Source organism: Danio rerio, chromosome 3, assembly GCF_049306965.1.
Source record: "Danio rerio strain Tuebingen ecotype United States chromosome 3, GRCz12tu, whole genome shotgun sequence".
Classification (NCBI taxonomy): domain Eukaryota; kingdom Metazoa; phylum Chordata; class Actinopteri; order Cypriniformes; family Danionidae; genus Danio; species Danio rerio.
This window is the reverse complement of record NC_133178.1, coordinates 14,277,323-14,304,028: the sequence shown is the minus strand read 5'-3', so window position 1 is coordinate 14,304,028 and position 26,706 is coordinate 14,277,323. Positions and strand designations below refer to the sequence as shown.

General features: G+C 34.3%; 4 protein-coding genes and 1 long non-coding RNA gene across 14 annotated transcripts in view; 4 read left to right on the top strand and 1 right to left on the bottom strand.

The window, feature by feature from the left end:
* zgc:66474 overlaps nucleotides 1-2,655 on the top strand; it is a 31,695-nt gene extending 29,040 nt beyond the window's left edge. For 3 of the 9 annotated variants that reach the window (XM_073936696.1, XM_073936685.1, XM_073936714.1), the window contains 5 exons: nucleotides 205-334; nucleotides 446-529; nucleotides 631-728; nucleotides 796-883; nucleotides 2,410-2,655. In XM_073936696.1, the coding sequence (XP_073792797.1) occupies nucleotides 205-334; nucleotides 446-529; nucleotides 631-728; nucleotides 796-883; nucleotides 2,410-2,507 (498 nt within the window). In that variant the 3' untranslated portion in view covers nucleotides 2,508-2,655. Of the gene's footprint in view, nucleotides 1-204; nucleotides 530-630; nucleotides 729-795; nucleotides 884-2,409 lie in introns of all 9 variants that reach the window. The other 6 variants (XM_073936700.1, XM_073936690.1, XM_073936717.1 and 3 more) reach the window with 2 other exon arrangements.
* Nucleotides 1-26,706, top strand: part of LOC137490042 (uncharacterized) — an 846,477-nt gene that overhangs the window by 335,862 nt on the left and 483,909 nt on the right. The window lies entirely within an intron of this gene.
* Nucleotides 1-26,706, bottom strand: part of doc2a (double C2-like domains, alpha) — a 208,534-nt gene that overhangs the window by 52,848 nt on the left and 128,980 nt on the right. The window lies entirely within an intron of this gene.
* si:dkey-93n13.2 lies at nucleotides 3,269-11,417 on the top strand. Its single transcript, XM_021471375.3, has 3 exons — nucleotides 3,269-3,531; nucleotides 8,220-8,942; nucleotides 9,062-11,417. The coding sequence occupies exons 1-3, from the start codon at nucleotides 3,336-3,338 to the stop codon at nucleotides 9,127-9,129; spliced, it is 987 nt and encodes a 328-aa protein (XP_021327050.1). The 5' UTR covers nucleotides 3,269-3,335; the 3' UTR covers nucleotides 9,130-11,417.
* Nucleotides 13,078-20,372, top strand: LOC101882898 (uncharacterized). The gene is made up of 2 exons (XM_021471374.2): nucleotides 13,078-13,377; nucleotides 15,493-20,372. The coding sequence occupies exons 1-2, from the start codon at nucleotides 13,194-13,196 to the stop codon at nucleotides 16,422-16,424; spliced, it is 1,116 nt and encodes a 371-aa protein (XP_021327049.1). The 5' UTR covers nucleotides 13,078-13,193; the 3' UTR covers nucleotides 16,425-20,372.

Below are 26,706 nucleotides of genomic sequence, written 5' to 3'. Positions count from 1 at the left end.
TGCTGCCTCTAAAATCACCACCTTATAAGTCAGCTGCCTAAGCTTTTGAATGCAGCCTTTATTAATTTTTTTCACATTTACCTCTAGGAGTTTAATAGTATCTCAGCCTGCAAAATGTTATGATTGAAAAAATAATTAACAAAGATTAGCAATAGTTTTATTTTTAAAAATTTATAATATTTATTTTTTTTCTCTTTTGTATAGTCACAAATCCCGAATGATGGCTTGCTGGGTGAAGGAGAGATGGCCAACTCAAAAGTACATGTCTGCCAGCACTGTAAGGCAGCTTTCAGCAGTCCGTACACGCTGCGCAGACATGAATACACCCATACAGGTCAGTGGATAATGAAGAAAACTAAAGCAAGCTATCCACAGGATAAGAGGCAGGATCATTATTTATGCTCATTCTCATACGAGCCCCCTTTTTTTTGGGATTTCCACTCAGGTGAGAGGCCATTCTGGTGCCATCACTGTAATGTGGGCTTTATCCAGAAGTATCGTCTTTTAAAGCACATATTTGCATACCATGGTGAATTTATTCAACAAATACTTTGGCTGGCTAGTCTATTTGTATTTTACATTTTGATCCATTAAAGTTGGTGTGAACTGCGCTTATTTTTGTTGTCAAAGGGGACGTACCATCTAGCTCAGACCAAGAAAAACTGAAAAGGGCAAAGAGAAGAATTCCTGGTGGAGAGACATCAGTGGAGGAGGAAATGAACCTGGAGGTAGAGATTTTAACAAAGGAGCTTAATTTGGATAAGAGAATTGCAATTAACTTTTATTTATCGACAGCCTACAGCAATAATTCCTGAGAGGTTAGCAGATGCTGTTAATGATGACACTGCGGAAAACATTCAGACACTACAGACTACAGAGCAAGGTAAAGCCATGGAAGTCCGTTTCTGCCATTAAGTAAAAATATAGATATTTTTTTGCAAGTGATAATGACTTACATTGTCAAAGTATCTCATAATAATGAAAAACTTCTCATAATGACTTCCTTTAAATGAGAATTATGAGAAAATATCTCATTATTATAAGCCAGTTGATGTTACGAGAAAATTTCTCATTATTACGAGAAAATATTTCATTATTATGAGAAAGCAAGTCATCGTTATGGGAAAGTTTCTCCTTATAAGAAAATATTTATGTGAACGCATGTTAATGCTATGAGAAAGTGATTATCGCTGCATGGGGCACCTCAGATCATTTTTGAAGGGCACTTTCTATCCAAGACTAAAGAGGGCATGTGCACTGCACAGGTTGAGCCCTATGTGTGCACATGCCTGATTTGCATCTCTTCATTGACTTAACATGTAAAGCACTCACGCTTGACACTTCTTCCGCGTCTGGGATGAACACAGCGCTACGAGAAAGTTTCTGATTATGAGAAAATATCTCATGAGAAAGTCAATGTTATGAGAGAGTTTCTGATTATTGCGAGAAAATATCTCATTATGAGAAAGTAAGTCAATGTTATGAGAGGTTCTGATGAGAACATCTCATTTTGAGAAAGCAAGTCAATGTTACGCGAAAGTTTCTGATTATTATGATAAAGTTTCTCATTGTTTTGAGAAAGCAAGTCAATGTTATGAGAAGCTCTCAATGAGATATTCTCTCAAAATCGTAAGTCAATGATATGAGAAAGTTTGTCATTAATATGAGAAAATAGTTCATTATTATGACAAAGCAAGTCAATGTTATGAGAAAATATCTCATTATAAGAAAGTCGATGTTATGAGAGTTTCTGATTATGAGAAAATATCTCATTATGAGAAGGCAGGTCAATGTTATGTGAGTTTTTTTAGTTAATATGATGATTTCTAATAATGAGAAAGCAGGTAAATGTTAGGAGAAAGTTTGATTATGTGAAAATATCTCATGAGAAAGCAAGTCATTGTTATGAGAGTTTCTGATTATAATGGGAAAGTATCTCATTATGAGAAAGCAAGTCATTGTTATGAGAGTCTTTATTATGAGAAAGCAAATCTTTGAGAGAATATTTCATTATGAGAAAGCAAATTTGCTACAAGAAAGTTCCTCATTCTCATTATGAGAAAGCAAGTCATTGTTATGAGAGTTTTTATTATTAATTTGAGATAATATATCATTATGAGAAAATATTTCATTATTATGAGGAAGCAAGTCATTGCTACGAGAAAGTTCCTCATTCTCATTATGAGAAAATATCTATATGTGAAAGTAAGCTAATGTTATAAGAAAGTTTGTCATTAATATGAGAAAATAGTTAATCATTATGAGAAAGTTAATGTTACGAGAAAGTTTCTTTAGATTTTTTTTACTAAATGGGGAAACAGGCTTTCCTAAACTTGCTGTCATGCAAAATAAAAAAAAATATTATCTTCCCTTTTTTGTTTTTCCTAACTGAAGATGCTTTTGTTTCAGACACAGAGGCAGTAGAGTTTCACTGGGAAGCGGATGCAGGACATGGAAAAATCAATGACTCTGACACAGACTGTTGGAAATTCTTGTTTACATCTTAGTGTTGTTTTTAAGGTTACCACATAATTGTTTTATTTGATTTGTAAATATAATTTAACCAAGTTGATAATTTTGTCTATAGTTCAGATCATATTCTGTTTAACAACTGAGGATGACACTAGGTTTGGATTAAACACAAAACTTTAAGTCTGTTGGTCTTTATTTGTCTTTTTGTGTGTGCATGATACTCAGCATAAGGAGGTCTGTTTCAATCCAAAGTTGAGTCCCTGGTGTTTATAATTACACAATCTGGCATTTAGTCTTTTATGCATTTAATGGATCAAAATACAGTAAAAACAGTAATGTTAAATAATTAAAAATATTACTCTTTTATTCATTTTAAAATTCATATTACATTTTTAAAATGTGATTTATTCCTGTAATGGTAAAGCTGAAATTTCAGTAAGTTTTGTCACAATAATTCTAATAAGATATGATCTCATACAAAAACATGCAATTAGCGTGGAATTTGACTATGAAGAATGACGAAGATCCTGTTGTTGCTTTACTGCTTCTTTCCACGAGTTATTTACAATTACTTTAAAAAGCACACTAGGCGATAAGAAGCTACTGTATGCGTGTCTAGGACATCCTTTAGGGAAAAGCAGAAAGAATAGGTTGTAAACTCGAGAAACTATTGCACAGCACGGTCTCCTCCTGTCCTGCGAGCGGCGCTAGAGATGCTCCATTGAGTAAATGAGCCTGATGTGTTGTGTTGTTGGTGGTTTGATTTTAAAGGGGGAACTACACGAGCTCGCCTCTTGTGTTGATTTCGCTACTCGCCTTGTCTATTTGTCGTCTGGCTGGAACGAGTTAAATAGGGCATTAGAATGACTAAATTGGACCGCCTGAACTCCTTCATGACCGAGCGATTGATGGCGGCTGTAAAGGAGATCATCTTCACTGTGGGCAAAACGGTCCGCGAGTTCGAGGAGGAAACGGAGCGCGTCAAGAGCGAGAACGAGCGGCTGAAGAAAATGCTTCGAGACTCCGGGCGCGTCGCCGCCGAACACGCGAGTATAGCTGGTATGATGATCATTAAATAATACATACACAATATCATGATGGGTGGATGTTGTTAAATTGTGTTTAAAACTGGTGTGTGTGGACATGTTTTGGTCTCATTATTATTTGTGTATAAACATTAACGTTACTCTTAAAATAGCGCTAACTTAAGTTAAAGTATCCAATTTAAAAAATAATCTAGTTGAGCATTTTGGTCTTTTATATGCTAGTTGAGGCTTAAATTGTGACTACTTGTCTCTTACTAAATATATGCTTTCACTTTATATAAGTGTGCTTGTGTGTGTGCCCGTGCAACAGAACATTATGTGCTAAACATTTAAAAACAGATTTCTAATCCAGAGCTCTGAGGTTGTTAATTGTTTATACGTGCTTTTCTTGAACTATGGAAGGCCTTTTCCACTATAAAATAAAATTTGGAAGTTATAATAATGAGAAACTTTTTTTCTTTCCTGTTATAAGTTATCCTAATTAGAAACTTTCTTATAATAATGATTTTCTCATATTAACGAGATTTTTTGTTATGATTAGAATTCTTTTTCTCATAATGATTTTCTAATAACAATGAGATATTTTCTCGTTATAATAAGGAACTTTTTTAAAATAACGAGCATCTCTTCTTACTTATTTCAACTTAATGTTGAGAAAAGTTTGCATAATAATGACTTATTTTTTAAAAACATTTTCATTATAATGAGAAACCTTCTCATAATATGAGATAACATGAGATTTTCTCGCCTTATGACTAGGGCCAGACGGAATCTGCGGTCATTTGTTTGCTATTTCTGCACAGAATTTTGTTAAAAATCTGCAGATTTATGTGGAATGAATTTGGGAGTATCATAGCTAAAACCTTAATATAAGAACTAAAAAGTAATACCTTTTTAACTCGTATTTAATGTTTACAATGCAAATCCAATTAGATCCACTTTATTTGGTAAACAAAGCAAGTCTTCTATATATTAAAAATATTACTTTACAAACTGTATTGTAAATAAATTATAAGAATATTTTCATATTAGTCAATAATATTACTGAAATTAACTTTAAAACTGAATGAATTTAAATTTGCACACCTTCACACAAGTAAATAAACAATAAATTATGGGCTAAAAATCTGCAGATATCTGCGTGCGCAGCTTCCATGTGGGCCCAATAAGGACTTATTTTCTTATAATAAATGGCTTATATTCTCATAATACATGACTTCATGTAATAATGAGAAACGTTTCTTGTAATAATTACTAATAATGAGAAAGTGTCTTGAAATAGAGAGAACCTTACCTTCTCATAATAAATGACTCATTTTCTTGCAATAATGAGAATTGTTTGTGATAATAATGGCTTACTTGTAATAATATTGAGTGTCTTAAAATAACAAGCTTTTGTCATTATTTTCAGCTTCTCATAATAATGAGAAACTCGCAATAATGACTATGTTAATGAGATGTCTTGTTATAATTACAATGTTTTTCATAATAATGATTTTCTAATAACAATGAGATATTTTCTCGTTCTAATGAGGAACTTTCTTAAAATAAGGACTTTTTCGTCATAACGAGAAGCAGACTTTCTTTAAATAACAAGCTTCTCTTGTTATTTATTTCAATTTATTGAGAAGTTCTCATAATAATGACTTATTTTTTTAACATTTTTAATATAATGAGAAACCTCATAATAATGAGATTTTCTTGTATAATGACTTATTTTCTCATGATAAACATATTTTTGTAATAATGCGAAATAACTAGGTTTACTTTCTCATAATAAATGACTTATATTATCATAATACATGACTTCATGTAATAATGAGAAACGTTTCTCGTTATAATTACTAATAATACTTTCTCATTATTATTATTATTATTATTATTAGTAGTGTCTTGAAATAAGGAGAAGCTTGCCTTCTCATAATAAATGACTCATTTTCTTGTAATAATGAGAATCTTTTCTCATAATAATGAGTTTCTCATAATAATAACAACGAGACAGTGTCTTGAAATAAGGAGAAGCTTTCTCATTATTTTCAGCTTCTCAAAATAATGAGAGATTTTCTGGTAATTTTGACATGATGAGGTTATTTATACAAGATGTCATGTCAGAATTGACTCACTCATGGGTTTAGAAGCTGCTCTAAAAATGTCAGTAATAAAAGCAAATGTAAAACGCTTGCTTTTACAATTTCCTATTTTAAATTAGGGCTGTGAATTGGCAAGGGCCTCACGATATGATACATATCCAAATACATGGGTCACGATACAATATATCAAGATATTTTGCGATGCAATAGTTTTATTAGTATGTGTGTCGTATTATATTGACAACTTAATACAGTCAGCAGACGAATTAAAATTCCAATTTTTGAGATTTGCAAAGCTTGCAATTGGCATTTTTTGTGTGTATTTCCATATATCCTGGTATAGTGTTATATACAGCCACACGTCAGCCCTAAAAGCTGGAGGCGCCTTTATATTTTCCACCACGCTCACTCTTGCTTACTTTTGATACTGTACTGCTTAGCATTTTGTTGATAGTTAGCGGCATCTACTGGAGCAGAGGAGGAGGTTGTTTGGTTGTTTATCGATACTTCAGGTTGGGCTATCGATACACTATCGCGAAAGGAATTATCGCGAAAGTTAGATATATCAATATTTTTGCACAGCCCTATTTTAAAGGTTACGAGACAAGTGTTTTTATCTGGAGACCTTTTCATTTTGACTTCTCACATGCGCGTTGTGTATAAGCACCTTGTATTACTCTCCATTATTACTATGATCGTTGTAGTTTCAGAAATGAGAGCGGTAAAGAGACAGCGAGCTAGTGACCAGGCTTTTTGCCAAGCTATACGTATATATTCACTTAATCATACTATGATTGCCGTAGTTTCAGAATTGAGAGTGGGAAAAAAACAGCGAGTGAGTGACTGTGCTTATTTGCCGTTATAGTCCATATATGTTTACATGATCATTATTTACTGTCTTTGACAGTTGTCTTTCTCCGAATGTCTTTCTGTGTTATAAAAAATAGATAAGTGTTTCCACATAACTCAGTTTTGTGTTCATTTGTCACATTTTTTGAAAATTCTGAGGTTGAACAGCTACACTGAAACTGAACTCAAATAGCCAAATGAGTTTACAATATGTTGATATAAACTTCATATGTTCATAGTAAATATATTGACATTATTCCGTAATTCTGCACCATATACAATATGCCCTATAGGAGACGGCCATAATGCTTTCTACATATTACAAATAATCATAGTAATATGGGTGAATAATATAAGATGCATATGCACATTAAGTTATCATTATGAGAAAATATCTCATTACAATGAAAAAGTACTGTTTTTATCATGAGAAAGTTTCTAATTTTTATGACTCTCAAAATATATTTTTAACTGCAGTAACAGGCTTCCAAAAAAGACTTTTTTTGTCTATATTTTACATATATTTTGTATATTTTGTTCCTGTATGTTTATATTTGTATATACTGTTCCAAAATTTGAAGTTATTGCAATACTGACATTTTTAGAGCAACTTCCCCTTTAAATAAATGTCCATGAGTGAGTCAGTTTTGTCTGATATGACATCTTGTATAAATAACCTCGTCATATTACGAGAACATTTTTCATTATGAGAAGCTGAAAATAATAAGTCTTCTCGATTTTTCAAGACACTTTCTCATTATTATAAATATTACAAATCATTTATTATGAGAAAGTAAGCTATACATTATTTCAAGACACTTTCTCGTTATTTCTCATTATTACAAGAAAATAAGTCATTTATAATGAGAAAATAAGTCATTATACATGAAAATGTCATTATGAGAAAGTTCATAATAGACATTTTAAAAATAAGCCATTATTATTAGTCATTATTATGAGAAAATATCCCATTATTACAAGTCAATATTATGAGAACTTTTCTCAATATTATTAAGTTGAAATAACAAGAGTTGCTCGTTATTTAAAGTGTCTGTTTTCCGTTATGACAAAGTCATTATTTAAAAAAAGATCCTCATAACGAGAAAATATCTCATTATTATTAGTTATTATTATAATGAAAAAATAAAATCTAATTTTAACAAGACAACACATTAATATGAGAATCATTATTACGAGAATGTTTCGAGTACACCGGCTCTTCATCAAACTTTTTAATTTAATAAATTGCTATTTTTGGAGCTTTGGTGTTGCCGCCTTAATTAATAGAATATTTTTGCACTTTTTGCCGAGCACCCATTTAAAGTGATGTGTGTGCTTTTGTGCAGTTTATTCTTTATATACAACCAGCAACTTATAATTAAATTGTTTTCTAATTGCATTGAAATATCCAGTCATCAGCTAATGCATGATCATTAAGTCATTATTTATGATGAGAAAATTTTACATTGAGATATGAGAAGGTATCTCATGATAGTGACTCGCATAAAAACAAAAATAATGAGGCATTTATTTACATCAAGTCAGTTTAACAAACCTTATGCCTCACCTTTTAAAAAAATATATATTTATGAAGCTTTATATGTATTGATAATAAACCTGTAGTATGCTTAAATTAAATGGTATATGCATTAATGTGGAGGCTAACATAGTTTATAGAAATTGCTCTTTATGTGAATACCTGTTAGTTTTTTTCTTCTTTCTTTACATGAACACATTTTTATGATTTTTATTTTTTTAAAAGCTCCAGTGCAATCTTACCAGCCCATCTCCCCCGGGCAGCCCGGATGGATCTGCAGCCAGAATGAGGAGCCAGAGGCCTTTGAAGAGATCCAGCAGGACCAAAGCCAGACACACAGCGAACAACATGCGCTCATAAAACCAGAAAAGCCAGAATACTCTCCGGATACTTACCGGGAATCTGTAGCTTTGCCATCTAAAGCTAACAACAACGAGAGCTCACACATGTGCCTCAACCACACTGACACAAATCCCACCGAGGATGAGATGACAAACTGCCAGTTTCCATCGAAAATCAAAGTAGAATTCATGAACTCCAACTTGTGTTCGGGTGACGCCATCGAAAGCAATGAAGACGCATATCAGAGCTGGTCGCCACACAGTCCAGAAATCCCTTCGGACCACTACAGAGAACAAAACCCAAACCAGCCAACGTACAACAGCAGTGAAGCTGCTCTGACATTATCTCAGCACAGCAGCTCATCTCATGATGCCGGTCACGTTTCATATCACAACATACTCTGTACCAACAGAAAACACTGTAACAGTAAATGCTGTGAAATGCAAAAGAGGACAATCGCCAAATCCAGCCCTGTATGGAAGTATTTTTCTCTAAAAGAGGGAGACTGTAGCAAAGCGGTGTGCCTTATGTGTAGGGCCGTCATATCACGCGGTCGCAAAGAGTACACCACATCAGCCCTTCTAAAGCACCTTCGGATGAAACATGGTAAATGTTGACTTTAATCATCTTTTATATACAATACATGTGCTGTAGTACAATATTTACCATGCCTGAATGATCAAATAAGAGGAGAGCAAGATGTTATCTTTGTGTTGTTCCTGCAGGAAATGCGCTAATCTTTGGCAGCTCTAAGAAGAGGCGAATGAAAGAGATTACAAGAAAGATTGTGTGAAAACCACTGTCAGTCAGCATGGCTAATGCGCATCATGGGCAACCGTTGAGTGCTTTTATACTAAATGTTTCATCAAAATCAACATCGTATGTAGTGGGTTTCCGAAATGTTTTGTAATGTTAGCCATTGTTTATATGGTTTATACAAGTCCTACAGCTTGGAAAAACCATCAGTCTTGATTACACTGGTGCAAACGATGACATGACTATTGTAAACTGTGATTCTGCACTAAATACACTGAGATTTGACATTAGAAAGGGTGCCACACAATCGACAAATCTCTGGCAGTAAACTGATGCCCCATTTAGTTTTACACGTGCAGACTTTTGCAGAAAATTGAAAGAGATCTTGTGTGAACAGGCCCTTTTTAGAAGTACTGGAATTTTTGGCAATTTTTCTGAATGAGTAGTTGTAAAATTTTTAAGTAAATTGCCTGAATTGTGGAGTAGGGTTTGTCTGCGGACTGTAGGATGGGCGGAGCATTAGGGGCATAACTTGTAATACGTTAGAAGCGTAAAATTATGTTGTCAGGAAAATGGCGCTGTACATCCGTTATTAACATCTACACCCAATCCACACCTAAACCCAACCATCACAGTTATTAACGTCTATATCTACCACAACCCTAAACCCAACCATCATTATAAATGTCTACACCTTCCCCTACGCTAAACCCAACCATCACAGTTATTAACGTCTACATCTTCACCAAACTTAAACCCAACCATGATAGTTATTAATGTCTACACCTTCCTCAACGCTAAACCCAACCATCACAGTTATTAAATACACAGTATTTTGGATACCCAAGCTGTGTATTTTACATTGGTTCATTTTCATATTTTTCATATGACACATTTACAAGTTATAGCTCAAATGAAAGCTCTTGCCGGTGCTCATACGGTTCTAGCGTTCTTTTTAATGAATTATATTCACATATCAAACAGTTGTTGAATGAATCGCAGTGTTTCCATGGCGCAGAAGAGAAAACAATACATTTATGATCACTAAGCAGCCCCAGATAGCACAGACAGCTGTCATCTGTCATCTGCCATTTCTCCTCTGTTTTTGAGGTGTTATGCATAAGTAATCCTTTTATATGTCTGACGTGGTCCAAACACAGTGAATTATGTTTGATCAAACAAAAGAATAGTGAAATATGAAAACAATGATCGGTCCCTGTGGCTTGTACAGCACCTCTCATCAGTTGGAATACAATAACTTTTGCATAGATTATGGTAGAGACATGTTTTTTTTTCCTATGATACAGACATGTGCAGGAACCACCTAAATTAATTACAGCAAGCTAGACCAAGGTACACTTTCAAATTTAAGTTTATAAAAAAAATACAAAAAGCACCTCTTTTTTTTTTTTTTTTTTTAGCCGTTTATTATAACACAGACAACATATACAGTTATTTTAAACGCTTTCAATAGTGTTTTATGAAAATGCAAAGGGAAAATGCAAAAAATGTAAAGTTTTCTTTAAAATGATACCAAATTTTTGCATTTACACCTCTGCATGTGGATTTGGGAAGCTTTTAAATCTGGGTAGGAAAAATCCAGTCGGAAATCCCAAAATAACAGCAGAGTTTAACTGGTTAACGTCTATACCTACCACAACTCTAAACCCAACCATCCTTATAAACGTCTACACCTTCCCCAACGCTAAACCCAACCATCAGTTATTAACGTCTACATCTTCACCAAACTTGAACACAACCATCATAGTTATTAATGTCTACACCTTCCTCAACGCTAAACCCAACCATCACAGTTAGTAACATACAGTCGAGAGTTGCGGAGGCTTTCATACTTGACGCGCATCACAGTTATTAACGTCTATACCTACCACAACCCTAAACCCAACCAGTGGGATCTTGAAAACTGTGAGTTACGCCTCTAACTTACTACAAGTTACCCCCTTCATGTTCTGCCCCCATCTTGCAGTCCGCAAACACACTTGGAGTTTTGCACATTTTTACAATTTACTGGTAAAGTTGTTACAATAATTTATACAGTAATTTACCATTATTACTGTGTGAAAGGGGCTACAGTATTAGTCTATAAGTGCTGTAACTGGTGGTTGGATGTTGATTTCAGCATTGTTTTGTTTAAAAAACAATATTACATTGTCAAATTTGGGGCATGATTAATAGTAAATAAATCTGTAATAAAAGAGATTACAGATACTTTACAGTGTTTACCACCCCTCTAAAAGCTTCGAAATTTGGGATTTTGCCCTTTTATATGACATTTTTTAAATAAAAATGTAAACATTGAGAACATTTTTGTTGTTTTAGTCTTGTATTTATAGACCTAAATGTGAATAAAAGAGCTTTATTTATGAGTAAATAAACCACAAGCATTGTACTGTGTAGTAGGTCATGATAATGAGAAACATTTTCCTAATAACTTATGACATGCTAATAATTTATTGTAGCTATGACTTTCAGAGTCAGAAAATATACAGTTTGTACAGTATAAAAATCATTATGCCTTTGGGAACTGTGCCATCAATGAAGAAATAGTCAAACAAGTTTATTTGTGAGTTAAAAAAGCCAGAGCCTAGCAAGAGATTACCTTGTAATAATTATTTGTGCAATGCTAGTAATAATTTCCTAATATTATGACTTGCAGAATAATAACTAATAATCAATCCATGATCAAATAACACCATCGTAATCAGCATTTCATGAGAAGAAGATGCTTTCTTGAAACAATGGCTTGTTTCTGACAATAGTTACCCATAATAATGAGTCACCTTCTCATGATAAGGGATAGGATTTCAATAATAACCACAGACCTTGAGATTGTTTCTCATAATAAAGAGGAAATTTTGTCATAATTTCTTATTATGGAAACCTAATCCATTATTAAGAGAAACTTTGTCAACATGACATCGTTTCTCATAATAAATGGATATGACTTGGTTTATCAAAATAAGACTTTCTTACAATCATAGTCATACTGAAAAAGTCATATATGACTCAGAGATAACGGCAAATAACCACGTCATAGGAGTTACAAGAAAGTGTCTCAAACTATCCTAATCTATTATTTATAACAAGAAAATTTCACACTGAGATATGAGAATGTATCTCATCATAGTGACTCAGAATAATAATAATGAGGCAGAAATGGGCCTTCGTATATTTTCATAAGTCATTCAGGCAGTTTAACAAACCTTGGAAATGAAGATTTTAACCATTGTTTATAAAACAAAATATCCACTGTGGTCAGCAAATAATCATTTACTCACCCTTGTTCAAAACTGACTTCCATAGTATATGTTCTTCCTACTATGGATGTCAATGTTTACTGGATTCTAACATTCTTCAAAATATCTTGTTCTTGTTCAACAGAAGAAAGAAACTTAATTTGGGACTACTTGATGGAGAGTAATTAGTGAGAACAATATGCCTTTAAACAGATAGAAACAAATTATGGATAATTTATTTATGATTTTGTGCTTATTATGGCATCTGTGGTAATGTTAAGTAACGTTATATTGTATCTTGACCAAAATTATGGTTACAGGAAAGTATTGGTAACCTTTATCCACTGCCTTCCTTGCAATGTTATTAAGAGGATAGTTCACCAAAACAAGAAGAAAATTCTGTCAACATTTACTCTCACTTCTTCAAAACCTGTTTCTCTTGCTTTTTTTCTGGAAATCTGGAACCGTTGACTTTCGTGGTATTTGTTTTCCCTACTACATAGATGTTGATAAGTTTTTCAGCTTTCTTCAAAATATCTTTTGTGTTCAATAGAAGAAAAAAAAACTCGGATCATAAACACTTTAGGATAAGTAAATCTTCATTTTTAAATTAACTATCCCATACAGCGTTATCATGAAGTAAAAACGATATTTTCTGTACTTACTACTCCTCTCCTGTGGCTGGCGCTGAATCACAGCTCAAGTCGGTTTGTTTCTGTGGTTAAAGAGGAACATATACGTGGTCATATGACCGTAGAGAAGAGTGTTTACATTGTGCCTTACTGTACGCCGAAAATAAAATAGTGGTAATTAAAAAAAAAAACCTCTTCAAACCGTCAGCAAAATGACAAAGCTGGAGGTCATCAACACGTTTCTGACGGAGCGCCTAATGGCGGCGCTGAATGAAATCATGGACATGATCGGCGGGACTGTCCTGCAGTATGAGAAAGAGCTGGACAGCGTGCAAAAGGACAACGAGTATCTGAGACGGAGACTCAAAGAGATCGAGAAAATCGTCGAGTCGACTGGTACATCATCGTCTTTTTTGTAGAATATAATGCATTTCTGCCATAGACTGCGGTTTATTTACTTTTCTCACATTACCATGGAAACCATAGTTTCCGCTCACACACAATGGTGGTAACATTGAGGTAAAGTTGCTTATATATAGTCGGACTTTCTCCATAATAATATACTTTCATTAAAATATTATGTGAAAATTCTAAATAGGGAAATCGTATTAGCAGCCAATGACGTTCAAAGTAATCTTACAACATTGTTCACAGTCAGTTAAACCAGTTTCCACTCACACACCATATTTAGCGTACATCAAAGACTATTTGGTTGCATTGAGGTCAAGTTGTTTATATACATTCGGACTTTCTCCACAATAAAATAATATCAGAGAAGTATTATTTGAAAGTTGTAAACAGTACATTCATATTAGCAGTCAATGACGTTCAAAGTAACGTTACAACATTGTTAACATTCAATTAAACAGTACTAATGTTGTTTTGAAGTCATAATTGCATGCGATTTCAGACCAAATATTTAAAGCAACTAGGGTGGTCAACAATATAACGGTAGAAACCGTTAAAATGAACTAACATGTGAAAATAAACCCAACTTTACCTCAATCATGGTTATCCATCGATATACACGACGGTTACCCACATAAATACAATTGTTATAGTGTAAATACCACCGTGGCTTTGAAGTTTTAAGTTTACTATAGTATAGTGTATTATTATTTATATTTTTAGCATGCCAACTGTAAAATAGTTTTAGTGTAAAATAATAAAGTAGTATTAACTATGTAGAATTGTTGAACTGTAATATTTACTGTGATATAAGTTTTTACTACTGTAAACTTTGATGTGCGTTATTGTAGCATAATATATAGTATATTATATATATAGTAGTATAGTATATATGGTATATTATTATTTGGTAGTATAGCATATATGGTATATTATGTGGTAGTATAGTGTATGGTATATTATATATAGTAGTATAGTGTTATATATAGTAGTATAGTATATGGTTTATTATATATAGTAGTATAGTATATGTGGTATATTACGTAGTAGTATAGTATATATAGTATATTATATATAGTAGTATATTATATATGGTATAGTATATTTAGTAGTACAGTATTGGGTAATTTGTTGTATTACCACAGGAACTATAGAACAGCCTTAATGAAAGTTAATAGAAAAGCACTTTTAATGAAAGCGCTTTACTATAGTATGGTTTAATATCACAATAATACTATAAGTTACTACAGATTTTTTTTTGTTGGCACAGAAAAAAGAATCAGCCACCTATAACATAAAAACAATGCACTGATGACAAGACTTTTATTTGTGCAATATGACTCTTATTAATTTGTTCTGATGCAATATGTCCTTAAACCATTTCTATTGCTTTTTATTCCTCAGGAGGTTATTAACTACTACTATTTTTTCTAGAAAGAATTATATGTGAATGTTGATTCTGTTTTTTGTTGTAAGAGCAGTTATTGAGGTTGATTTACAATCTAATACATTAAAATATTGGTATTTATAAATAGTATTTAATAATAATATTGAAATTGCCTCTGACGTTTATTTTAAATAACATATATTAAGATATTTGTAGTCTAAATCATTTACACTGGAGCATTTTTTAATTCAAATTTTAATGAAATCTTTTTAAACTTGGGCATGCTTTAAAGCTGATATATTTGAAAATGCATTAGTTTTAGTTAAGACTTGAAAGACTATTGATGAACTGACCAGATGAAATCATTATATGAAGCTGAGTCTGTAAACATCACAAACCAAGTTGTTTTGTGTTTAAAATACATCTAGTAGAGGTCTGCTTAAACAAAGTAGGGGTCACAGTGCAGGGGTCACAGTGAAAAGCCAGTTGATCACAGTTGATTAGCCTTCAAATACACAGATTAAAAAGAATTGACGTGTAGTCAGTCATTCCTGTGTCTTTAATAACTTGTCTATTTTTAGACTATATTTAGATGTCCATTAGATTTTTTTGGAGAGCCCAAATTGAACTTTAATTTTATTTTAGCCATATTTTAGCATTTGTTAAATGATTTTCTTCCCCCCATCTGGCCTCCTCAAACCTTTTATCTTTTACAGCTCCACCCATCTCAACCCCTGCACCATCATCTCCACCTGCTCATCTAAAGTGGACTTCTAGCACCGAAACAGAAACAGTTCCTACAGAGATCTATCAGAACCAGGTACAGAGCGAACAGCTCACCAACACAAAAGTAGAAGAGTTCTCCAGCCATATGCTTCTCGTGACCGAATCGGAGATTACTTTACCTGCTCCTGCAATCCCAAACACACTAGCACAAACAAACGAAGACTTTGAAACGTGCGCTTTAGACAAATATCCTTGTGACGTTAAAACCGAGCCTCCTGAAAGTCTCCATTCACCGTCCACAAACATCTACAGTCCATTACCACATTGCACATCTCAGCTACCAACTACTACTGATATCCTTCACGAGGCTAATCCTGAAGTTTTTAACACATCCAATTCCACCGATTCGGAATTAGCTCAATGTAGGAATGTAAAGGCTAAATCCACGCCAGAATCCATCAGTAAACACAGCCCAAATGCAAGCAAGACCATGTATCCTGAGTCAGGCATCAGCTACAACAACACTCATCAAAACACAGACTCGGGATCAGTCAGGAATGACGCTGTTAGCAGTAACGGTCATCTGGGGATTGCAAACATTGCGGTCAACTCTCTACGCCACATGCCGTTAGTCAGACAGAATCGTGGAAGAGGAAGAAACAAAGGTCCTGGGACGCACGCATGTCCTCAGTGTGGAAAACTGTTCCCTCATCATTCCCGGCTAAAGGTGCACATGCTCATCCATACAGGAGAGAAGCCGTACGTCTGCGGCCAGTGTGGAAAACGCTTCAACAACGATGGGACTCTGAGGAACCACAGTCGTGTGCATCTGCAGCTGCGTCTGTTTGACTGTCCCGTGTGCGCGCGCAGCTTTAAGGATGCCTACACTTGTCGAAATCACATGCGTGTTCATAGTAGGTGAGAGAGCGACGTGTCTGCCTCAGAAAGGCTAACTGACTCGTTTAATCCCACATTTTTTTCTTGAAATTTGAAAATAAACATTTTACTGATTAAGGCAGTGTTTCTCAACCACGTTCCTGGAGGACTACCAGCACTGCACATTTTCCATGTCTCCTTAACCGAACACACCAGATTCTGATCATCAGCAGAGACTATAAAATCTGCAATGAGTGTGGACAGACATAGAAGTCATCCGAAACATGCAGTGCTGTTGGTCCACAAGGAACATAGTTGGGATTGGAGAAACACTGGATTAGGACATTCACACTGAACATGTCTGTGTGTCTAGAAATGTGAGATGCAGTGCTCAGGAATGTTTTTTTTAAAAGGAACCTCTTCTTTCAGGTTAACATCAGATAGAACTGTTGTCATGTCAACTTGCTACTGTAAACCAGAGCCATAGAGAGAGAGAGAGCTGCGTCAACAGAAGTCCAAACTGTTTAATTGTCACGTCATTCATGTAGACTCAAACAGTTTCAGGAAGTGTTTTGTGATCAATTCAGTAATGTTAGATAATATTTTAACATATCCACAATCTTGTTTTTAGAAACTTTGATTTGCATGAGCCACTATACGCTTATTTGACGCGACCGCCATTTTAAAGAACCAAAGCGAGGCTGCGGTGGGAAGTATAGGACCAGCTCTGTAAACATTGCAGTAACATACTGTGGACTACAAACCTCCAGCTGTTGCAAAGATTTAAAAATGCAGGAATGGTGTAAACATCACAATAATATAATTCAGTAAGTTTATTTTAAACAATAAAAAATAATTGAGCATCAAACAACATCGCTATCTCTGTAAGAGTAATATGCTCAAGTGTCCTCCTAGGCTTCAGTTCATGGCGGCAGGTAAACACCGTGGGGAGGCCTCCCTGCTTCAGCTTATGTAACCCGGTGAGTAATAAAACACTGCAGTCCGCTGTAGCACACACCCTCGTGTTATGTGTAATAGTGTTGTCCCGGTACTGAAGATTTAAAAACGTCCATTTCCTGCTAACATTCAATCGCCGCTGAGAGCGTTCATAAACAGCGCTGATTTACCATAGTATTCACCAGTTCTCATCAGTTTACCGCTCTTCACCGAGTGCAAACACTCGGAGACTGGAGCGCGAAGCAGCCATGACGATCAGTCGAGTTATCAAGCAGATCGCTCGTCTGTGTTTGTACTCAGTAAACAGCGGAGGGTGAACTGATGACCTCCTCGGCCAATCACAGTCATTTCTGTTGAGCACATGAACACAATGGCAAATAAGCGCTGTTTTAAGAACGGCATCAACAGTGCCTTAAATGTTAGCAGGAAATTGACGGTTTTTCTTTTAATTCAGTATCGTGACTAGTCTAATATAGTGAAAGAATCAGTTCATTAACTTGAGTTTGATAAATGGCATCTAAAACATGTTTGGGAAAGAAAACGTTAGCTTACTAGTGCCATTTCCCTTAACTTAGCTGAAAATAAGCTCTGAAATCCCTTTTTATTTTCACCATTCATCCAGAACGGACCTTCAAGTCACTCGGATGGCAGTGAAATGATAAATTTGTGTCACTTTCTCTTCACTGATAAGATATACAGCCAGATACACAACGTTCCTATGTAACTTCCAACGACACTTTCAAGTTTCTTCCCGCCGCAGCCTCGATTTCGCTTTTAAAAATGGTGTCTGCGTGAAATCAGTCTATTGCTGTTGAAACAACATTCCGTTGGAGTAAGTATACTTGTTGCAACTCTTTCTCTCTATGGCTCTGCTCTAAACTCAAGTTTGCAGTGCTTACCCTGCCCCTGAGCTCATCTGATTGGTCTACAGCTTTGGTACTGATATTGATGAGCATTACAAGTAAAAACTTGACATGTTATCTTAAAACATGGCGTTCTTGTACAAAGTGCTGCAAAAAATAATGGGATTGTACACATTCCTGTTTGCACATAATTAGACACTTTCCAGTTTACTCGCTGAAATTCACTTCATTTGCACACAAAACTCACTTATCAAAAGATACGAAATCACTCTAGTTTCATAGCTAAACAGCTAACATGGATGTTATTAAGAGGGTAGCTGTATTTTATGTGCTATGTCGTGCTGAAAAACGGCGTAGACTCGTTTAATGCCATTTCTGGGTTCAACTGGTACAACTCCTCAAGGAGTTGCGCCTGGATAATGGGCGATACTAGAGCAAACTCCTGATTGGTTAATGCAGTGTGAGCTTTCGTCAAAGTTCAGAATGTTTCAACTCAAGCGTCAGGCGCTAAGTGCGTCAGATACCTGAAATGCTAAATTTGCGCGCTGATCACTTTACTTTGTTGCAAGATGTCCATCACATTTTTACTCTGACTTAACATGTAAATCACTCCTGCTTAACGCTTCATTCATGTCTGGTGAGAATGTCCCACACGTCTATCAAACTTGTGTTTACATAAACAATAGATAAATGTGCTCTGTAATAGGCCTTCCCAGCACACAAACTTCACTTCTTATGATGTTGGTTAAATTAGGTTTACAATAGTGACTGGTAGGAAGACAGAATTGAATTGCTATTCATTATAATATAATTATTATAATACATTTCCACCTCTTACATCATCTAGATGTGCAAGCAGGAAGAACAGGCGCTGTTTCACAGCATGCTGCGGCACAGTTTGGTTCAGGCTATCCTACTCAGTTATACGCAAGTTAAAGGGCACCTAGCCTTTTTACAAGATGTAAGATAAGCCTTTGGAGTCTCCAGAACGTGTCTGTAAAGTTTTATCTCAAAATACCCATCAGATAATTTATTATAGCCTCCAGATAATTTTGGTGCCCACAATTCCCAAATATGTGTCTTCTGCTTCTGCATTACGTCAGATAAACAGCAGTCAGTGATAGAGACAGACACGGATGAAGCTGAAATCCAGCTCATTAGTCAAAAATACTAAGTTTATTTGATGTATTTGTGGTGGAGTTTATTCAAGCCTTTCTGAAATAATGAGTCGCATACAAAGCCTGTTTGCAGTACACACATAAACGCGTTTACTGACACCACATATACCGTTATGATTATAGTGGTTAAGAATGAGATAGTGATTTTATTGTCTTTAATACAAACTAGCTCTGTTTTAAAAACGTTTTAAACTTAAACAACTAATTAAAAAAAAAAACTGAGACTAATGGGACGGCATTAATAAACAAACCAACGGACCAAACACATTCTAAAATGTGGTTTTGGTTATTCTAAAATGCCTCAGCCAAAGTCTGTCATCAAAGCAGTTCAGTATTATTGCATCGCAGTAGAAGAGGCCCATAAATTCCTCTAGTTGTTGCAGAATCCAAATAGAGCTAGATGGGACGACCCGGAATTAAGATGTTTTTCAGAAAGTCACTGCAGAAGAACTGGCACAGTTATAGTGATAAACCAAACCACTTTAAGCGATACTAAACTGCAGTGCAAAACCAAACCGTATGAAAATGCAAAGTGAAAAAGTGGCTCATCTGCTCGTGTGATATTGATACATTTCATTCAAAACAATCTACATTTCTCATTTAAAATGGGTATTTCTTCCCAAAAGAAAAGAAAAAAGTTGGGATTAAACGGGTTAAACAAGTGTTGAGCAACAGGAAAGACTTGTGGGAAGGTTTCCCTGTTGATCTGTGAACATCAGTCAAATTATCTGCTCTATTAGCGGAGACGTCTAAAATGTGCCATGCTGGGAGACTCCCACGGGCAAGATCGAGAGACCGTAACAAGTCACATGATGATTTTCATGTCCTCAGAAAACTCGAGCGCAGTGTGTTTGTGGCGTTGTTAAAATTTATTTCATGTTCCTGTTGTGTGCCCTGTCTTCAGATCAGTAGGATACAACTAAAAAAGTGCCAGTATTGACAGCTGTTTTCTGCTTCTTTTAATATGCTAAATTAAAGAGATTGATTTCAAGCTTTTATGGAGTTTGTAATCTTTTTGAGTTTCTGTTTTGTCAGTTCGAATAAAGGTCCACCCTTTTAAAATGTTACCGCAAGCTCATTTAAAGGGGGAAATTAACAATTGGATATCATTTGGTATCTGCTATCATCTCGTTTGCCATGATCAAAAAAAGCTATATTAGTGTTTCTCATCCACGCTCCTGGAGGACCACCAGCACTGCATGTTTTGGATGTCTTTTTTTTCTGTTACACCCATTACAGGCCTTTCAGTCTCAGCTGATGATCTGAATCAGGTGTGTTTGGTTAAGAAGACATGGACTGTCTGCGGCGATAGCCTAGTGGTTGGTCCATCGACACATGCGTCAACACAGGTGCTCGCAGAGACACAAGTTTGATTCCCAGCTCGAGGTCCTTTGCCGATTTCTCCCCTATCTCTGCTCCCCACACTTTCCTGTTTGTAAATCTTCACTGTCCTGTCCATAAAGTTTAAAATTCCATAAAAAACAATAATAATAAAAAAAGAAGACATGGGCTGAATCCGAAATCACATACTTTCATACTATATAGTATGCTAAAACAGTATGCAAGCAAAGTAGCATGTCTGAATTCATAGAATTCGAAAAACAGTATGCGAGAACTTGTAAAATTTCTGAAGTGCACATCTGATGCACGCTACGCTATCCCATGATGCATTTTTGTACATCTGAGTTCCATTGATACTACTCACATTCATACTTTTCTAACGATTTCGGAAGCAGCCATATGGTTCAAAATGATTTTTATATTTATATCAAAATTTATATAAAAACATTAGAATATTAAGTAAAGGTTACATGTTCCTTCAAGACATTTAGTAAATGTCCTACTGTAGATCAATTCAATGTGATGATGTCATTGGCTCATGAACAGTTCCTGCTTGTTATCAAACTATTTGATAACGGTAATAAAAGGCAAATCAATCATAGCTTAATGGTAAAACAGCTTTCATAGCATTATTTATCAATATTTGGCTCTTTTTGGATTCTCGGAAGCTATAGAAATTAAAAATGTGAAACAGGAAATACGTTAGGACCATTGTTTTTGTTTACACTCATCAAAATAGTTTGTAAATATATTAAAACTCCATTTTTGATTAGTTATGGTTATTAAGGAGACTTCCAGTTATGGTGCGCACTGGTTAGTCATGCTAATTTGAGCTGATACCATCGTTCTTCAATTTAATCTTAAAATGGTGAGCATATCGAACTTTTAAATGATATACAATAAAGGAAACACTCCTGCAAGCAACTATGCCGCCAAAAAATATAAAGTCAGGACGACAGCCGACTAGCTAACAGCTAATGAACAGAGTGACGCTGATGGGAAAGTAATGTTTAAGCACTTCATTTTTCTTAATATTTAGATTTTTTGAAATCAGATTGAGGTTCTCCATCAGTTATATTTTGACTTAACCGAAAAACATTGCAACTAATTATCTTTATTAACCACCCAAGCTTTATTAAACATCAATTTGAACTGTTTTGACTTTTTTTTGGCTCAGGGTCACATTTTCTCACCCTTGTGTTCCTCCAAATCTGCATGTCATTTCTTCTTTTGTTGTTGTTGAACGCTTTATATTTTGAAGAATTTCAGTAGTCAAAGAGTTTTAGGTCAACATTTTTTGTCCATACTGAAATTGGCTGCTAATGGAAACTTGCATTCTTAAAAGCATTTTCATTAATATTTCCACAGAAGAAAGGCACTCAGTTATGGAAGTAAAAAAGGTTGACTAAATAATTTTGTGTAAATAAATTTGTTTTTATATATGCTTAAACAATTCAGGCGGGGTTTGACACTGTTGTAAAGTCACAGTCTATACTGACATTTTTATCACAAGTGCTGTTTAACAGAGAGAAGATTTTTCAGCATAATTATTTTAATAACTAATTCCTAATGAGTAATTTATTTTGTATTTCTCATGATGACAGAATATATAATTTTGCTAGTTATTTTGAAAGTTACTAATACCTTAAATTGCCATTTAAAGTTGAAGTTTACTAGGCATGTCTGGTTAATTAGGAAAGTGAATGGGCAACTGTGGTTGGTTCTGTAGACAAAGAAAGAAAAACCATTTCTAAAGGGGGCTAATAACATTGGCTTTAGCTGTTTTTACATTTCAAAACCTATTTATTTATTCCATCCAAACTAAAAGAAAGAATATCATAGGAAATACTGTGAAAAACGTCCTTGCTTTGTTTAACTTGGGAAATATTTGAAAAATAAATACATTTTCTCAGGAGGGCTAATATAAACTGTTTAGTTCCAAGTAGTTTAGGAAAATGAGGGATGTTTCCGCTTGGTGGCGCTGTGGAGTATGTTTAAGAACAGGACACAAAGTGTAACAGCCTTTTACTTCATATTCCTCACTAGATTTATGAACTGATTGCCTGCAATGAACAGATAATTTTTATTTAAATCCTAAAATTTAACTAAAGCTCACTTAGGACACGATAAACTCATTACCCTTCTAAATATGAAAAAAAAATATATATATTTTTAAAGATTTCTTCTATTACAATGACTATGACTCCAGGCCACCCTAAATAATTAACATAACTTTTCCAGTTGTTCTTGATTTACTGCATAAGAATATTGCATTTTAAAATATTATACTCACAGTAATCTAAACTCTTGGCATATCTAGAAAGATTTGCACGCATTATAACCATGCCTATGGTGTTCATCCAGGTCTATAAATTATTTTCACAATTAAAGTATACCTTTAGGTTTTCTAAGACTGTGAGAATCCTGTATCTTAGCTGTTTTTGGTTTAATTTAACTAACAATGAGCAATTTAGTAAAGTATTTATTAGTCTCTGTATGTTTGTTAATAAACACAGTTGTCCATTATTATTTTAAATTAGCCATGTTTCATTAAATAATATTTGAACAGTTCAGTTGCAAATACCTCTGCATTATTCTAAGCATTTTTTTTTCAGGCTACTGTCTATTGGTTCTATTTATTTTTTATTTAAAATGAACTAACTAAACATAAACATTGGAGGAAAACATGCTAATTTTAAACAAAAATTTCAGATGGCACTTCAGAACCCTTCATTTATCCATTATAAAAATTATACATATAAATATAAAAATAAATATATAAAGTTTACACATATTTTTCACATGAAATGTACTAATAAACAAATGTATTATGAAGCGTTATTCTAATTTGAAATAATTAAAGGGCCTAGAGTAAGCCGTGGCCCTGCTGGATGATCAATATTTTAAGACAGAGTTTTGCTGATTAAGAAATTAAAGGAGTAGTTGACATTGAAATGGAAATTTTGCCATCATTTACTCATCTTAAAATTTTTCCAAACTCGTATGACTGACTTCGGTTCAGCACAAAATTAATTCATAAACTGAACATCAACCAAGCAATTAATTACTTCATAAAAACGTAATTTATTTTTTTATTAAAAGCAATTCTATGTCATCTGATGACACAAGGATGAGTAAATGAGTATGTGCAATGCAAATTTTCAGGGCAATTCACTTTTTACATGTAAAACATTGTATCATGTTAAAATCAATAAAAATTCTTTGATTTAATAAAGTATGCATGATAATAGTTTTAGAGTTAAATCGAAATTCCACTAGAGGGGCTCAAAAAAATCAACATGACTAGTTTTTGTTTACAAATACAGTCCAAAACAAACATTAAACAAACAAAACTATCATTTTAATGTACCCCCTCAACACCCCTGTCTATTTAATGCCTTTCCTCCAGTTTCAGAGACAATGCTTAAGTCTATTCCTAGACTAAATTGCATGTTTGAGCTGTCTTAACTAAAAATATCCTGCAGTGACAAACTAAAAATACATCAGCGCCACAGAATAGTTTCAAGATACACACCAGTAATGTGTTCTTCCAAGTCAATTTATTATAAAAGCTACTCAGTTATTTAATTTAATAAAAGCTTAGTCCTGGCTTAAGCTAACCCTGATTGTGAGAACAGAGATTAAAGTTCCTGTGCTTTTGAAAAATCTCTATAAATGAGAAAAGGTCATTTTAAAATGTGACTTAAGGCATAATTATAATGAATATGGGGTTTCAAGCATCAATAAATTAGGGTGAATTATAACTTTCTTTGTTGCATTGTAAGGTATCTTCTTTAAATCATGTTTTTAGATCAAGAAATGACTATCATATATTCTTATGATTTATAGAAGACCATTAACATGTCATTTAGCGTAACAATAGTTTATATACTGGACTAGAAGGCTTGTCAAGCATATTTATAACAAGAATCACCTGAAGACATATTAAAAGATTCTATTTACGGATCGCAAATATTTTTATATGATCATTTTACTTACTTTGTCACTGTTCTTGAAACTACTAGTATTACCAATGTGTCAATAAAAGGTTTTTAATCATTTTAAATATATATTATAAATATTAAAATGATCACTTAATTTAGATCAACATAACTATATTGTTACATTTTTACATGAATACATCTGTTACACAGTGAAAAAATAAATCTGTAATGTTTATAGTAAAAATCCTGCAGGTGTGATTGCCAGAATTTACAAATGAAAAATTTTGGAAATACATCCAAAACATTTACGGTAAAATCGTAAACCACGAAATTTGGAGATTTCTTTTATTTAACAGTAAAACTCTAGCAACCAGGTGCCATTGTCAGAATTTTACTGTTAAAATGAATTTGCTATTTTAACAGTGAACTACAATGTTTAATTTATCTGTTAATACATCAAGGTTATAAAGTACTAACATTGACACAATGTAGCTTTCTTACAAAAGACAAAAACCCAATCAAAAGACAAAAACACAAACCAGACCAAAAGACAAGCAAAAGCAGGGGGTGACGAGAAAGTCCTATGAAGAACCAATGCTCATTTTCCCACAAGGAGAGAAACGCACAAATATTTAGAAGGCACTCGGGTGTCATTTACACAAATAGCTTCATAGTAACACACACGAAACTGAAGTAATGCAACAACTAAAAGAACCACAGCAAGGTCAACAGAAAAGCATAAAATATATACATACATTACCTGACAAAAGTGTTGTCGCCCATCCAAGTTTTAGGAACAACCAATAATAACTTGACTTCTAGTTGATCGTTTGGCATCAGAAGCGGCTTATATGAAAGGCAAAGGCCTCTAGTTAAGACAGTAAGGTCTGACTTTGCTTAGACAAAAGTCTTGTTACTTAACAGAAATTATGTACAGTGTAGAATATAAAGCCATGCTGCAGTGGTAGAAGAATGAATATTGTGTATGACTCACATGAGCTTGGACGACTGCTCATAAAGTCATCTGGAATGGCAAAGAAAGCGTTCTTGCAGGATTCCCAGAGTTCATCAAGATTCTTTGGATTCATCTTCAATGCCTCCTACATCTTACCCCAGACATACTCAATAATGTTCATTTCTGGTGACTGGGCTGGCCAATCCTGGAGCACCTTGACCTTCTTTGATGTGGAGGCTGAAGTTTGAGAAGGAGCGCTATCCTGCTGAAGAATTTGCCCTCTGCTGTGGTTTGTAATGTAATGGGCAGCACAAATGTCTTGATACCTCAGGCTGTTGATGTTGCCATCCACTCTGCAGATCACTTGCACACCACCATACTGAATGTAACCCCAAACCATGATTTTTCCTTCACCAAACTTGACTGATTTCTTTGAGAATCTTGGGTCCATGTGGGTTCCAGTAGGTCTTCTGCAGTATTTGTGATGATTGGGATGCAGCTCAACAGATGATTCATCTGAAAAATCCACCTTCTGCCACTTTGCCCTTACAACTGGGATCAACGACAAGACTTTTATCAGGTAGTGTATATATATAAATATATATATTAGATAATAACTGAATAATAAATATAATAAATAGTTTGATTTTCTTTAAAGAAGCTTACTGTTTACCAGGTTATATTTTTACTGTAGCATTTCTAAGAGTTAAAATGACGGACATTTTTGTACAGAGCACTGAATGACGATGGAACCTTATTTCAACATATTTTGACATTTTATTTTCAGAAGGTTAATTTGAAACATTAAAGTAGACAGTATAAGTGCATTTGAAATGCTTTTGTATGTCTGTACATTCATTTTTTAAATATAAATGCAGAAAGCAAAGTTTAAAATGATGGTAAATGTATTTAAAAAGCAATCCCTTATGGAATACACCAGACTGACGCCTCAACTAATCAGCTCCAAGACCCGAAATGGGTACATGGGATAAGGAAGACATACAAAATATGTACTGTTGGTGTCCTGAGCGAGGCACAGAGACACTGACACATTCACCTCAGTGCAGTGTGCTGTTAAGGGGTCATCTAA

Excerpts from the sequence above, each read along its gene's own strand:
- si:dkey-93n13.2 (XM_021471375.3), top strand. The coding sequence starts at position 3,336 with ATGACTAAATTGGACCGCCTGAACTCCTTCATGACCGAGCGATTGATG. Across the intron at positions 3,532-8,219 it reads CGAACACGCGAGTATAGCTG|CTCCAGTGCAATCTTACCAG; the intron begins GTATGATGATCA and ends TTTTTTTAAAAG. Across the intron at positions 8,943-9,061 it reads GCACCTTCGGATGAAACATG|GAAATGCGCTAATCTTTGGC; the intron begins GTAAATGTTGAC and ends TTGTTCCTGCAG.
- LOC101882898 (XM_021471374.2), top strand. The coding sequence starts at position 13,194 with ATGACAAAGCTGGAGGTCATCAACACGTTTCTGACGGAGCGCCTAATG. Across the intron at positions 13,378-15,492 it reads GAAAATCGTCGAGTCGACTG|CTCCACCCATCTCAACCCCT; the intron begins GTACATCATCGT and ends TATCTTTTACAG.